This window comes from Pleurodeles waltl, chromosome 5 (assembly GCF_031143425.1).
Source record: "Pleurodeles waltl isolate 20211129_DDA chromosome 5, aPleWal1.hap1.20221129, whole genome shotgun sequence".
Lineage (NCBI taxonomy): Eukaryota > Metazoa > Chordata > Amphibia > Caudata > Salamandridae > Pleurodeles > Pleurodeles waltl.
In genome coordinates this window covers 1,802,493,180-1,802,509,578 of record NC_090444.1, presented here as the reverse complement: position 1 = coordinate 1,802,509,578, position 16,399 = coordinate 1,802,493,180, and the positions used below count along the sequence as shown (strand labels likewise).

Genomic DNA, 16,399 nt, shown 5'->3' with positions numbered 1-16,399 from the left:
ACGCGGCGCTAAAACAGTATAAATATGGGCCTAAGTCTCTTTCTAAATCACTACTCTCTACACTATTTCTTCCTCTCTGCCTAAACTCTTTGGGGCATATTTATTAATGTTTTGCATCCCCCTTGTGCCATGCAATGCGGCACAGGGCGACGCAAAACCTATAAAGATATTTCCCAAACCACGTATCCACCCGTGGATTTTGAAGCATCCCCAGATTTACCAAAACTGATGGACCTGGGGATGTGTCAGGGAGGTGCATCTTCCCAGGAGAGGCGTAACGAGAACAAATATCTCTGTTTCTCCTTGTTTTGTCCTCTTGATATGTGTGCTGCAAAATGCAGCATAAGTACAAAGAGGAAAAAGCCTTAGAGGTGGCCCTTCTTGCACAAAACTGATCCTGCCTGTAACGCAGGCACAACGCACCGTGGTGCAAGGGTTCCTGTGTTGGCGGTGGGCAGCAGTTTGTGCCCCAGCGCAGGCAGCGAGCAGGAATGCACCAGACCTTCAAAGATCTCATACATTCCTGCCCTCTCCTTATTAAGCAGCGCATCCAGGTGCCATGCTGCGTTGCGTTTCGTGAAACAATGATAAGAATGGCCCTTTGTGTTTGCCTCACTTCTCTGTCTCACCCTCACACTTCTCTGTCTACTTACCAACTCTCTCTCATCTCTATCCCTGCCTGTCTCTTTCCCTGGACCTCTGTCCCTCTGCCTTCAATTACCTGAGACCCTCTCTCACTCTGGTGTCCCCAGCTCACCACTCTCTACACTTCTCTCCCCCTTTCTCTTCACCTCGCCTTTCTCTTTCATGCATCGTCACTGCCTCTTCCCTCTTGCTGCATCACCCTTCCCCTCTCTCTGTTTATCTATTTGTACCTCATAGCTCTGCCTGCCAATCACCAAATCCCCACCCTTCCCTGCACCTCACTTCTCTATCTACCCTTCCGTCTGTCTACATCTGTCACCTCTCTCTACCCCCATTCATGGTCCGTTCTCTTCCTCACCTCCTACAGTCTCATGTCTCTTTCCTTACTTCACTTCGCCTCTTCTGACTCACTCTGATCTCATCTTCAAATACCTCCCCCCTGTCTCTCGATATCCACATCTTTACGCCTCCTTCGCTGCTTCTGCACCTTTTTCCCTATCATTACCTTTGCTCTCTTTCTTGGTCTCTACCTCTTTCTGTTTTAGGTCAACTCTCTCCACCCTCTATCTAATGCTTTCTTTATACATCTTTTATCTGACATCTGTTTCTACCTCTCTGTACCTCACTTTTCTTTCTCTACTTTACCCTGTCTCTCTACCTCTGCTTCAATCCTACCTCTTTCTCCGACTCACCTCTTTTGTGTCCACAGCTCATCTCTCTTTTAAATCTTCACTCGTCTCTCTCTGCCTTTTATCTGCCCCACTTCCCTCTTTACCTGACCTCTCTTTCTGTACCTCACTTCTTATTTCACCTCTCTCCCTACTTCACCACTCTCTCTCTGCCTTACCTCTCTATGCTTCTCCCTATACCTCACCTCTTTGCATCTCTCTGTGCTTCAACCTCTATCTCACCTCTTTTCTACCTAACCTCCCAGTCTACCTCCCAACTCAACATACCCCTTCCCTACCCCTCTCTTCAATTCTTTATCCCTATCTCTGTACTAAGCTCTAATAACTTACCTCTCTCTCTTCTCCTTCTGTACCTACTGCTTCCTATTTCCACCTCTCTCTATCTTTCTACATTTTATATCCATATCCCTATACCTCATATATCTCTATCTTCCTTATACCTCTAATCACCTCTCTTGCTGTACAGTTCTGTTTACCTCACTAGACTTCCTGTGTTCCTGATTATTCTTATATTTTAAGCAATGGAGTGCCTTAATTTTCTCTTTGGCTGTAAGAATACCAGTTACAAAGGGGGATTATTTGTGATTATAAATATCCAGCAATAAGCATCAGAAAGGCACCTTAAAATAGCCAAAAATAGGTAATACATTTTAAAGAGGTTTCAAACAGAGGGCTCCAAAATATGTTGTGGCCAGGACCCAAAATCTTAATGTCACTGCTCAATGGTAAGCATTCCTAAATACTGGCTTGCATGCTTTAATAAAACTATAAATGTAATTTTTTTCTTTCTAAGTAAGTTTCTAGCCCTAGACCTTGGGATGGCAGAACCCTTCCGCCCATCTCATAGCAGTCCACCTTCTTGACATCTATGTAAGTACCCATTTTTAGGTCAAGCTTTCAAGACCTATTGTACATACTTTGTGGGATTACAGCCCACCACTGATTTTCATTTGCTTGTTAAAAATTGTTACTTGATAGTAGTCAATCCTTCTTCTTTGTCCCTCCTTTTTGTCTTTCATTTCGTCTCATGGAGCAGGGACCAAGTACTGTATCTTTATGCTTTGGTTGTTTTATCTGTTACTTTGGGGGACTATTTTTTTATTTTTTTCTGCTTGTGTTACATGGTGGGTGCATGTTTTGCTTCAGGCTTATAGTGGCTTGCATTGTATTACAGCACTCGTCCCTCCCACTTCTTCCCCTGTCACTGACATTATTTTGTATTCATCCTGAAGACAGCTCCAAGGCTCGGTTTGAAATGGAGAGCAATTTATTCTTGTGGCTTTATCTCTGCCCCTTTAATTTTCTCATTACTATAGCCAGAAGAGGCCAGCTGTTGTGCTCCGATTGGAGCTGCTGTGACAGGGGTGCTCTTCTGCTCGTGAGTGCAGGAGCGCTCTCTTATCCATGTTTGTATCAGCATGATCCCACGAGTCTGCTCTTAAAATACACTTTTTATTTAGACAAATATTTTGCATGCATAAGGAGAAAGAGGCACAAAAACATTCACAAAAACACTGCAATGGCAACTCTCAGCCCCACAGGGACATGTCTGGCATTGCCTCTTTAACAGGTCCCTTGAAACTGCCCTTGCTCTCTTCGTCTTGTCTTTTTGGGCATGATTTTGTAGTTTACTTACAGGGAATCAGAGCGAAGGGAGGCCGAATGATTTATTGCAGAGAAATGATAAAACTTCATTCAAAGCATGGTCAGTTTTTTTTCCTCATTTTATCAGTCTTTTTCCTTGTCTTTCATCGTATAATGCGTGCAGTAAACAGATTTTAAATGTACCCTATTATATATTTGTTTGCATATCTCACCCACTACCCCTTCTTCCTTAGGACCTTATTGACACACATACGCATACGATTACAAATTCACAAGCGGCTCACACTCCTTATATACACAACACAGGCATACACAGAGTGGGAAGAAAGAATGACCCTTCCTTGTCTTGCACATTCAGGCACTGCGTGAATCCAGTATTCCTGCTAAACAGTTTTTGCAATTTTTGGGCTGGGGTTTGCCTTCTCCTAGAATCAAGATGGCAGCATCTGGAGAAAGATGGAAGAGATGTGACTCTGGATTTAGATGCAAAAGGTGACTAGTTCAACTTGCTGCACACACCAAGGCACTCAAGAAGAACTGAGTGATGGTTTTGTGTTTAGTGTGTAGGGCAACTTCCTGGATTCGAGGAGCCTGTGTAAATTCAGGGCAGTCCTTCAAACTGTGGAGCAGGGTGGGCGGCGAGAGGTGGGCATCCACCCTGCCCAAAGGTATTCCCAAGGTGCAGGGGGCATTGGCAAGAAGAAAGAACAGGGCGTCTACCAGACAGATTGCATGAAAATAAAAGTTTGAAATGAACATTCATGTTAACTTTTCTTGCATCCCAACGCCCCTTAAACGATTTTCACCCACAATATTTTTAATTCCACTTACAGGATTAATTGACTTACAGAAAGTCAGCAGTGGATATAATTCTTTCATTGTGTTCCTAAGACCTTCTCTGAAAATGTTGGCTCGTTTGCTATAGTTCACATTATATATATTTCTTGTTACAAATTAAAAATTGCTACTATTTTTGTATTTCTTGGAAGAAATATCCCTAAATCAGAGTACAATATTTAAGCATGCTAACAACATATAACGCAATAGCTGTGGGAACACATTACCATTTTTGTGTAGATGTACTTCACTCAGTCAGAGATGGGGTCATAAAGGATTATGTGCCAAGGGCTGATACCTGCCTAGACAAACTCTCAACCTGAACTCACTTGCAATGCCACCTCACGCACTCCTCATATTCAAATCCACATTCTGCCAAGTCAAGACAAACACTCATGGGCTCCACAATAATATTTTATTTGAGAAAAATGTACATCAATTTCATAGGTCAGCATATTAAAAAAATAGTATATCTGAAAGGGCACAAATAATAAAACGAACATTTGCATCTCTGTGCTGGTACATTTACAGGAAGCGCTGTGCGGAGGGCTCTCTACAGCGCTGTCCTTAGGGGCAAACACAAAGTCTCAGGTGCGCAAGGTGAAACGTCACCATGCTTTCTCCGTGCGTCAAAATGTGGCATATTGGTAAATATGAATGTTCATTTTTTTATTTAACACTCCATACTGAGGCTAGAAAGTTTCTAAGCACTCCCATTGTTAGCAGACAAGAGAACTAAGGCACAGGAAAAGAGCACATTACGGGCAGGTACGGATTCCAGAATACAAACTCTGGCCTCCCGGGCAGAGCTTAAATTGAGCCAGTGGCTCCGGTGCTCGGCATCGCCACTTAGTTGTCACACCGGCCCATAAGAAAGTCTGCCACATGATGGCGCTGTTTTGTGTAATCTAAAGATGAGCAGAACAACAATTGCCAAATATGCATTGTGAATCAAAACGACTAATTTCTGCCTCCAAGCCCTTCTTATACCTTTGTGGGCTGGAATAGCCTGAATTGTAAAACTTGTAGGCCAGAGATGGCTAATAGATGTGCAAGTGGCAGCGCCGGCAGGGCAATGGCTGGTGGTAGCTGCAATGGCCACCTGACGAGGGCCCTTGTACTGATGTTTTTATTTTATTTTATTTTTTTACAAATTAAGCACTGCTCCTGGATCAATGATCTATCTTAACTGCTAGAACACATTTCTTCTCAGTTAATCAGAACAACGAGCATAGAAAGAACTTGTTTCTACTGAACATATATTACTGGATTATCAAAAGCGAACGGAGAAAATTTGTACATGCTGCAAACATTCTGTCTTGACTGTGCGGAAGGTTAGAACGCATGTCCACCTCATATACAGACATATTTTTTTAGCTCAGTTCACAGGTTAAGCTAAAATCTGTTTTCCTTGGTTTTATTTTTGACTCTGACGCAGGTCGCTGGGCCTTTTTCAACCTGGAAGCTCTTGCACTGTATCAGCACGCCCGTCCACTCAAGGCACAGCGGTATTACTATGTATCCACTTGAGTTGTTACATTAGTACCAGACTGTTACAGCTTCCAGTTCAGGTGAGTCTATTGCAGTACCAATCAACAACTTTTACATTACAACGGAACCGTTCAATTCAGAGTGCCACCATTTTGAAATCCTTTTCGTACACGTTCATTGCTGCAGCATTCGAAGATATAAAATGGCCACCTTCCTTCTGTGCCCTCGGTTGGATACGAGGGATATAGGAGTGTGCATTGCAAGATGACAGGACTCCATATAACACAGCATGAAATTAGGAGGACGATTGAGGGGCCAAAAGGGTGGTTTTCAATTAGCTGCACCAGCAAATGTGAACTATAAGGGGCCTAAACATAATGAAAAAAACACTGGCTTTGCTGAACTCAGGATTTTGCTCAAATTTAATATAATTATTAATGGTCTCTGTCAACATGCAATTATTTTAATTTTCAAGCTTGTTCTACTGCTACCTAAATGGTGAAATGAAAGGTTATCAGCATGGTAATGGATTGAAAAAGGTTTCATTGTTAAGTTATTTTTACCTGCGTAACTCGAAACCAGCCCATTGACATGCTGGGCATGCCCTCTGCTGCTGACTGGCAGCAGATGACTAGAGCAGTGCCTTGACTGGACGCTCCAAAGTGCACATGCCACTTTGACTGGCTGTTTTGCGCTGGCCAAAGTGATATGCACACTTTGAAGCTCTCCACTCAGATGTCTTAAGACAGCTGGGTGGAGACCAGGCACCTCTAGGGCCTGATGCAGCATCCAGCCAGGCCGCTCCATCCAATCCAGACGCTTCTCTCAGCTGGTTAACAGCATGAGAGCAGCATCTGGATTGGTTAGGGGAGCTCTTCTGGCATCGAAGAAGAAGAGTACTGAGGAGGTCGCACAGCATGGGGCTTTTTTATTCATTTTAAATGTTTAATGCATGTGTGCATGTCTGTAATGCATATGTGTGTGTGATGCATGTAAGTGTAGTGGTTGTGTTTATGTTGTATTTTGTGTTATGGTGTGGGTTTTTGGAGGGAGGGGATGGTTTACTTCCATTATTTTGGAGGAAGGGGATGTTTGTTTTTGGGGGAGGGGTAAGAGGTGGGCCCCTTCTCTTGTCCCACCACTTTCAAAGGGTACAATCCGCTGCTGCAAGTGAGTATCAGTGCTTCAATCGACATTATACATTGTTACTTAGAAGAGTTCACCTGACCAGAATTGAGACACTGGACTGGTCTTCCGTATCGTTCAGATTCTGTTGTCCACCACATTCCAATTCATCTCACACATCACCCTGCCCCGAGAGGCGGTCCACCATGGTATAGGGTTTATTTTCAAAGGCCCAGTTTTAAATTTTTGTGACTTAGTGGATAACTCTCAAGTTTGAAGGTGAATTTAAATAATAAGGTTCTTGTGAGCAAAGCCAAAGAGAAGAATAAAAAGCTACCGCCGTTCACCAAAATGTACTGGTTGCAGTGGAAGGTGAGATAAATTATTTAGATTTTTCTGACTTTTCTCATCTGATTCTTGATCCTCTGTAATGTGGGCAGTAAAACTTTACCAACAAGTAAATCGCTAAATGAATTATGAAAAACATGGGCAAAATGTTACATAACAGAAGGATATGCTGAAATGAAAAACATTAAAAATTCCCTTTAAATGCAACCATGATTATTTAAGATTGCCCAGCAGGACGATGGCTGGAATAGCCGCGAGGCGGGCCCAGAGCCGGACAGGTCTTTTCTTCTACCGGGCATTTCCCAGGTGGGCTGGATCCCTTGGAGGTGAGCTTTGAAAGCTCAGGTCCCATCCTGGTGCCTCTGTCTCTTACCCCAGCTCCTGAGGTTAATTGCAGCAGGCACAGGAGGCTTCAAGAGACAGCAAAGTAGAGGGCGGCAGGGGTAAGGTAGAGAGAACAGGGCGAAGAGAGGAAGAAGAGGCGGAAAGGGAGAGTATGGGTGAATGGAAGAGAGAGATATCGGGAGGACATGAAAGGAGGTGAGCTGGTTTGAGCATTTTTTCCAGGGCTGCTTTTGGTTCCCCAGTCCAGGCCTGGACTTTCCTTGTCTGAGTTAACAATCTGTAGATGAATCCTCTGAGTTACTAAGAAAATTAAAGAAACCCGTGTTACGCAGACTCATCTTGTTGGAAGACTTCGCGATTTGAACTAACACGAACGGCCTGCAAGTTATGCGATATCCTGATGAAGCCTACAAATAAGGAGCAGGACCAGCATGTGTATGGACAACAACACTTTGAGAATTGCCTGAAGAGAATAGGAGCTTTTGGGAAACAATGAATAAAAGTGTAATGGGCAATGAATTAAGAAATTGCATTAACTTAAATGAATCCCCTCGCCAAGATTGATTATTTTAGTGTGAATGAGAAGTGTACTTGGGTTAGATGTCTTTATAGTTTTGTATGATAATTTTATACATGTATAATGTGGTCATCTTTTGATATTCATTTCATGCTTTAGTAACAAAAAATCAGTTCTGCTTATGAATTTATTGTATGATTAACTAAAATAAAATGTATTAGCTATAAGTGATTCTCCCTTTCCAAACTGTAGGATAAATCTGGTCAGACTATTGCTTGGTCAGATATACATACTTAAGAAAAAAATGCATTACTGTGTCTAGATATCACCAGGAGTTATAACCCTTTTGTAAGGAATCTCTTATAGGCTGTGGGCTTCATTTCCCAGAACAAGGGACTATGTGGGGAAAATAATTCAGAGATACCCCCCCCGGGCCTAATTTACTATGTGTGGTTGGAACCCAGGCACATAAGTGCCCTGTATCCACATCTGGGCATAGCATGAGGAGAATATGGACTGAATAGTAATCTAACTCCACTTTTGAAACCCTGCAGTCATTGGCTGAGAGTGGCTGGGTCTTGTCCGCCTGTCCCTCAGTGGAAGTGCCAGGACATCCGTTTTGCAAGAAAGCAGCTTCGTCGTCGAAAAAAGTCACATTTGCGTCCTTACCAGATCAGCAAACAGAAGGCATTCTATGCCGTATTTGACAAACTTTAATGTTGGAATTTGAGACTGTGGAAAAAACTCGATTTGTGGTTACCTGCATGATAAAGCAAACAGCTGAGAATCCTGGTCAGTTCACACCAGCGATAACTGTAGGGGTCAGTGTGGTAATAGCTTACCATGAAAGTCAACGTTACATTTAAATATTTCTGTGGTGTATAAGCGCGCGTTCTGGATAAATGGATTGTGCGGCACTGGTCCCTGAATATGTGCTCAAGGAGAGTCTCTTCTGTTCTTTGCCGACAAACTCTTAAAAGTAGATGTGCACCTGTTCTTCTCGACTGATTGATCTTTTCTGTAAATAACCAAGAAGCTTCATAGCTGTCCTCGCCCACCACCCCTCTTCCTGGGCCCTTTCCATAAGTAAGGTGACCCCTGTACTGAAAACTCATGGTGTTGTGTAAACCCACTGGATCAAAAGTTTTGAATGTTTTTTGGTAGAATGCTTGGGTTTTGAGAGATTTCGCTACAACGCAAGTTTTCCCAAAGATGATTCTGATGCCAACCTGGTGGTGAATGGTGGTTCAACTTCTAAAATACTAGGCTAGTGCGGTCTGCCCCTCTGGCGGACCTGACACCATCTCATTTCTGCCCATCTTCCGCTCTTCGTGTATGCTGCAAGTACATTGTGGTACTCAGGTTGTTCAGTAAGTTGATCCTCTATGTAGTTCAAAGGATTTGGGAAATTGAGGATACAATAGTGTTCATAGAAACATGAGCTATGTCAAACAAAACCATGGGAGCCATGAATGATATCGCAGTTGAATACCTAGATCTTGCAGAGTGCATCATGGTATCAATTGTGCTTTTAGCACTGGTGACTTAAGAACTGGGACCAGGAACACAGATCGACTCGCCGCACCCTCCAGAGATGAATTAAGTTGAGTTTATAATAAAATAAAAAATACAAAAGAAATGTTGGACAAAGTCATTTGGAATTCTACAAGAGTTAGTAAACAGTATGACTGAAAAGGCTGGACAGCGCCTGTCTGGTACATTTCATGAATAGAAGGTCTACTATTGAACAGGATCCCACGTCCCCAGAATGAGCCGAACACCTGTGTGCTTATAGTCAACGGTTCAGGCTGCCACATCGCTTGCATAGTGCACCGACATTTGCCGGAGTGTTTGGTCTAGGAAGATGGAAGTCCTTGTGTGCGCTCATTAAGTGCCACAGCTCTACTTAGTGCATCAACGGATGGTACCAACATTGTAAGGCAACACCAACCAATGCCAGCTCCAAAACACAAGTGGGAATGCCTTTGTCTTGTTTAACAACCTTGCATCTGGCATTATCCAAGAGAGGGCTCCAGTGTCAGACCACCATACTTGTTCTATCCAACCGAGTTAGTTCTCAGACAAATTCTTCCAGGTCAGAGGCCAAGTCCCTCAGGCTGAACATTAGAACCTCTTTTTGATGGATAAAAATGGCGCAAACGCTGAGCAATGACCTCTGTCTAATCAACCTGGGTCTGCTTTTTCCATCCAGAGACTGATTCACCTCTGCAGAAACTCATCCAATGCTGGCTTTGGTGAAAGCCTGGAAGAGTCATTGGGCCCAAATGGCAGATTCTTCCTCTCGCTTCTTATGGAAACATCTGTGAGTACCAGGCCTCAGAGCTCTGTCGTCTTCCTGATCTCTGTCATAGCTGTATTCAACATTTGGACTTGACACTCCTCATCCTGAGCCTTGCCAGCCCTGCCTGAAGAAATCTGGCAACAAGCAGACCTATGGCGCCCTCTCCTCTTCTTCCAAAGAACCAGTGCTATTGTCAGCAGGACCAGCAAGGCAGTCAGTCCACCAAACACAACCAGCGTTAGCATTTGTGGCGCTGTGAGACCCGGGTCTCGCTGGGTAACCACTTCCTTCACAGAGATTTTCAACAGTCCACCATTCGGTTTTTCGCTGGGATTGGAGCTCCGGCGCCCCATGTCCACAGTCCTGATTGGCTGGAGCTGCGTGATTTTGGGGTAATCATCTGTCGTGCCCCGCGCTGGGGTGAAGTTTTGGCTATCCTTGGGAGCCAGTCTGTTCATTGTGACATGAGTTGGTACAGGAAGTAGAACTGGTGGAACCTCGCATGTCTTTCCAGTGAAGCCGTTAATGCAAACGCAATCGTAATCATTAACACGGTCATAACACCTGCCACCATTCTGGCACGGGCCGTCCACACAGTTGTCAATGTTGATAGTGCAAAAGCGGCCTTCGAATCCAACCTGGCACTCGCAGGAGAAGCGGTTGATGCCATCATGGCAGGTAGCGCCATTGGCACAGGGGCGCATCAGGCAGTCATCTACATCCAGTTCGCACAGTTCCCCGATGTAGCCCACCAAGCACCTGCAGGTGAAGCTGTTGGCGTAGCCGTGCTCGTCCTGACAGGATCCACCATTCTTACACGGTGACCTAGAACAGCATAACAAAGAAGAGGTCATTGGTGTGTCGCCATCTTCAAAAGACAATTCTATCAGCAAAAAGTAATGCACCATTTTATTTACATATATTTGGTGTTTTTTGACTGCACCATAGGTTACCATACAGCCACCTCAGAGCATTCAAATTAACAGAAAAAATAAAAACAAGGACTTATTGTATAAGAGTTCCCGGTCTTCCATTTTTTAATCACCATCCATGCCGTAACACTCAAGACATCGGCTCCTTCAAATGACTAACATGGTTTAGTATACCTCTACATAAAAAGGCACAAAACTTTGGGCCTGATTTAAATTTTGGCGGACAAATTACTCTGTCACAATGGTGACAAATAGCCCGTCCACCGAAATCTAAGTCCTGTTAGATCCTGTAGGATTTACATTTCAGCAGACAGGATATCCGTCACCGTTGTGACGGAGTAACTTGTCCGCCAATTTCTAAATCAGACCCTTACTTTGATCTTTTGCCTTCTCCAGCTGCATACAAAGGCGTACCTTAACAACCAACCTAGTCCCTTATTCCCCAAACTCTTATGTACACTATTGGCCTCCACATCAATGTCAACCTTCTTTGGCCAACTTGATCAAAAATATAATAATGTAACAGGCAAGTTATCTATGGTGAGTGGCCACAAATTCCTGTGCTCTGCTGGAAGTTCCATCATCCATTCGCTGCACTAAACTGGAATTTGAGTCAAGACCTTATTTATTAATTTTGTTCACTCAGATTGGAAACATTCAGCGCTATGTGCCTCTTGTATATCTGGTTGCAAAATACTGCCCGCATACTGCGGCCATTACTTTTGCGACAAGTAAAGATTTTAAAGAGCCCATGTACTAATAGCTCGGTATTTAAAAGACAGACATGTAGTTGGTCGCAGACCAAGCTTCTTCATGAATATTAATGAGATTGGTTGCAAATTGAGACTCACTGCAATTGGAGACCATCACTGGTATGGTGGCCTGCTAGCAAACGTTCCTTCACGTGTAGTTGAGAGTTTGCAGTGGTCCGTGCACCACTGCCGACTCCCCAGCAAACTTCTTTTAATATTCTTAATGTGGTAGGGGATCTTAAGGAACACCTTTCCCTTTTGCAAACAGGTTGACCCCTTAATGTGTTGCTCGTAACTTTTTATCGGTTTACAACCACTACTTATGTCCTACACCATTGGTTCCCAACCTGTGGTCTGTGGACCCCTCGGGTCCATGAAGCCTCAGCGGGTCCGCGACTGCTTAGAAAATTAAATAATATTAACAGATTAGGTGCCCAGATTTCAGTAATGACTTAGTAGGGGGTCCCTTGATTCCCATAGTGATTCAGTGGAGGTCCCTGGGTTCCAGTAATGATAAAATGGGGGTCGGCAGAAGTTAAAAGGTTGGGAACTACTGTCCTAAACCACTGATACATATAAATAGGATTCCATAATTGGAAGGGACGCCTACAACATGAGCCTTCGAAATAGTGATCCCTTATGCATTTCTAAACCCATTGTAAAAGTCAGTAGATAGTTAACAACCCCAAAAATGGCGTTAGTACATTGCAAAAGCATTTTTGTGGTCACAAACTCCAAATTGGAGGGATTACAACCAAAAAGTGCTTTGTGTAGCTGACGCCACATGACTTACAGTGCTAAAATGTAAAATGTAAATTTTGCACTTGTATAGCGCACTACTCACCCGTTAGGGTCTCAAGGCGCTGTACTCATACCGCTATGGAACCCCTCCTGGCTTTTCACTGTGAGGCACCCACTCCTGGGCACCCCCAGGGTGAAGCCAGGCATCCAAGCTTTGTTGGGGCCGTTGTGGAGATTAAGCAAGCTATTGCCCAGAGTTGCAGAGTGGGACCCATGAATTAGATTAGGCACTGAGGCGAGAATTATCTGGTCCAAGGGAATTGAGCCCAAGACCTGCCGAAGCGGGACTTGAACCCTGGTCTTGAGCCAGATCTTTGCTTCAGGGTCTGCCGCTCTAACCATTGTGCCACACTTCTCCACGGTGCTAGGAAAGTGAAGCATGAATGAAGTGTCTGTTGAGTTTGTCATTATGCTGATAGCACTAGTGCAGTGCCACGCGTGCATGTTTCATGGTAGTTTGTTTTTGATGTGTCTGTCAACTGGATACGGACTACTGATAATGAGTAACTTTTTCTCAATTCTTCACATTGACGAAAATGGGGACGGGGGGTTATCGAACACTGAACACTTTAGTAGAACTATATATTCCCAAGGTATGCTTAAAACTGCTAAGCTTGCAAAGAACTGCCAAGCCAAGTTGAAGATTGTCTTTGCACTGTGGTGCCCGGAGAGCAGTGTTCACCCCTATTCATAGCCACTATGCCATGCGGCTGCCCAACAAGTCTCCTTGGGCTATATAGGACATTGTTTAGGGAGCAGCATTTATGGGGCACCTGTGTCCACTGAGTGGTACAAACTGCTGTTACCTCCTTGGGGACTTTTTGGCTCTAAGGTTTCACATGAATTCAAACTTCTCTTCTGGTATACAAACTGTAAATACTACTCCATGGTAACATTTATTATGCTGTCCACATTACAGATACTCCCACCTAGAATTATCTGAAATGTGTAAATAGTCTGTAAATTCATACATTTACAATTGCCATTCACGCGCAGAAGGAGGAGGCGGAGCAGTGCCTCGCCCTCCTACCGAGCGGCTGCTAGCGGGCTGTGGTCTTTGGATGCTGAGGAATATTCTGGCAAGAACAGAAACGATTCAAATAGGGAGCAGAGCCGACACCACAGGCAATGTCTGGCAATGGTAGTTTTTAGGTCGAGCGCGCGGGCGCTGTGGCCTGTTCCAATCTATCTGTGGGCGTTTAACCACACCCACCGCACGCCCATCACTATCACTTGTTCATGGGCTTTCCTTTTAAAAACCCTTTGTAGTCATTGGTAAATGCTTAACATTTGTCCCTCCTTGGGGCAGTTTTGTTACCGCCTTGCCGTCAACCCTGTTACATGGATAGTTGGACATTTGCCGACACGTTTGACTGCGAGCGAACTTTTTTTTCCTGTTGTGTCTCTCCTTCGCACTCATGGCAGCCATGGTGCTTTCAATTGGCTCTCTTACGTCAACTGTTTTACTTTTCATTTTCTATTTATGTGGCAAGAAAAGTCCAGTTAGAAATTTACAATACCGATAGCTCTAACTCAAGCAAATGCGAGACCCATTGCATTGCAAGTGCTTGTTTCCCTCCAGTGTGACTTTCCAGAAAACAGACAAAAAGGCTCAATTAGAAGAAAGGCAGAATTCCATGCAGAGATTCCTGGTGGGTGGAATTATTGTTACAGGCTGGTATCCTGCATGGATCCCAACTATTATGAGTTAGACTCCTGAAACTGGGGGCACACGCACAGAATTCCCCCATTTACCACCCGCTGTGAGCAGGGACTTATGGGTTCAGTGGCCTCTGTGCAGGGCGGGGCTGGAAGGAACCGGGATCAGGGTGCATGGATGGAAGCGGAAATGTGCCCTGGCAGACGGGAGCAGTGCATGATGCCCCATTGCCGTAGAAAGGCTGGGCAGCGACGGGACAGTTGCTTCACTGTTCTTGCAGCCAAAGTCCCAAACGATTTTACCGGCTGGAGTTTCTGGGTCTTGTGTGATCATGCGGAGCAGAATCCCACCTTGGAATTCCACTTTGCCCAACTGGCAATTAAGCCAAAAGTCTCCTGTTGTTGGAACATGACAGTCTTTCCTTTCAGGCAACTGACCCTTCATGCTTGCCTTGTTCTTTAATGCTGTTTTATGAAACATGCACTGCATGTCAGGGAAAGCAACGTAGAGATTGACGGACTGTTGATCGATCCGCTATGATATTTTGATCGACCACTTTTCAGACACATCAACATCCCAATGAGAGCCAAAGCTTTTACGTACTTCACAGAGAAGAGATTTCCACGACTGAGCAAACTCTCTATAAAGGCCATGTGGGTAAAAGCCTGGTGAGCTGACTCTCCTGAAAATTTGCCGGGACCATTTTCAAGAGGTAGGACCAGTGACCTAACTTAGTCCAGGCCAGGAGCTGCAGCGTTATGGTGACCTGAGTTTTTGAGTAAACCGTGAACAGTTCCACAGCTTGCTACAGGAGTGGCATCCACGCCCTGGCACTCCTGTCTGGATTACTGTAACTCCCTCTTCCTCAAAACCCAAAGCAGGCCTCAGAAAATTGAAGCATATTCCACCTCTGTCTCCAACTACTCCACTCGCTCCCTATAAAATTCCAAGCTCAATTAAATGTATTTATTGCAAAGACCTTCCAACTAGGGATTTGCTCTACCTGGCAGATATCCTCACCCCTCTTTGCCTTCACTAACCCACCGATCCGTTGCTACCAAACTCCTGATCATCTTGGTACAAAATCTCAGCTTGGTAGGAGGCCGCTAGCTCAGAGTCGTCCCACCTATGGTACCTAACCAAATCACTTCTGCGTTTCTAATGGTCTTATTGCCTTCAAGAAAAATACTCACAAAACATCTTTTCCTCAAGGGCTCCACAGCAACTGTTCACACCCGTCCAAATACCTCCCCTACTGCTTAACCAAGGTGCCTAACCCCTTTGAACCACCTGCCAATGTTAGGGCACTTTCCATTCTGACATTAGGGCTACAGTGCCTGAACAGGTGTTAGGTGCACATACGGTAAGCACCGCTATAGAAAACTTAGGGGCATATTTAAGAAAATACATAGTGCAGTGCCACTTTTCTTGCACCCCTTAGACCCCGCTAACACCACCATGTGTGCGCCGTATTTAAAATATGACGCACCATGGCGGTAGTTAGGATACTAGCGTCAGAATTTTTTATGCTAATCCTGCAAAGCTCATTGAGGCCCATTGTAATCAATGGTGTGCCTCCTTTTAACGCCTGCTCTAAGCAGGCGTTAAAAGTGCCGAAAAAAATGATGCAAAGAAATCTGTCAGAATTCTTTGCACCATTTTTACGGCCCCCCTCACAGGGTAACGCCCCCTTTGCATACAGTATGCCTGGTGCAGGCATAATGTGGCACAAAGGTTTACAAAGTAGCGCAATGCATGCATTGCGCACCTTTGTAAATATGCTGCGGGGATTTTGGCCTCGTTGGGCCACATTAGCGTAAAAGAAAATGACTCAAGAAGGCGCTAGGGGCTCTTAAATATGCCCCTTAGTACGTAGATCCTGGGACAAGGTTAAGCGTGTGCCCCTCTTCTTGGCAGCATGCATCACAATAACTGCAGATTACTCTAAACGGTCCCTCATCCCTAAGACAGCAGCAGCCTGAGGAATATATTAGGCCTGGGCAAAACTTGCTGAGTTTGGCTCTGTGAAATTCCACGGGGTTACATAAAAACTCTGCGCGATTCCGCAGAGTTCTGCATGCAGCCAGAAATCGGCACGTTGTGGTGATTTTCAGCATCAGGTGCTAGTTCCACGCTAGAATTCAGTGCAAATGGCACCATGTGCTGCACCAGAAAGCGCTGCCATTCAAGTTAGTTTTGCTGCCGCTCAAGTAGATTTTCTACTCAAGCGGCAGCTTTCCCAACGCAAACGTTTGCAACCGCTCGCATTGGGAAAATCGTGCCAGATGGGCTCTTAGCGCCTGAAAATTACGCTAGGGGACACCAATTCTTGGTCGTGCTTGCCAAGTTA

General features: G+C 44.6%; 1 protein-coding gene across 2 annotated transcripts in view; it reads right to left on the bottom strand.

Moving 5' to 3' along the window:
- Positions 1–4,177: 4,177 nt before the first annotated feature.
- Positions 4,178–16,399, bottom strand: part of DLK2 (delta like non-canonical Notch ligand 2) — a 151,623-nt gene continuing 139,401 nt past the window's right edge. For both annotated transcript variants that reach the window (XM_069236267.1, XM_069236266.1), the window contains exon 6: positions 4,178–10,729. In XM_069236267.1, coding sequence (XP_069092368.1) covers positions 9,940–10,729 — 790 coding nt within the window. In that variant the 3' untranslated portion in view covers positions 4,178–9,939. The remainder of the gene's footprint in view (positions 10,730–16,399) is intronic.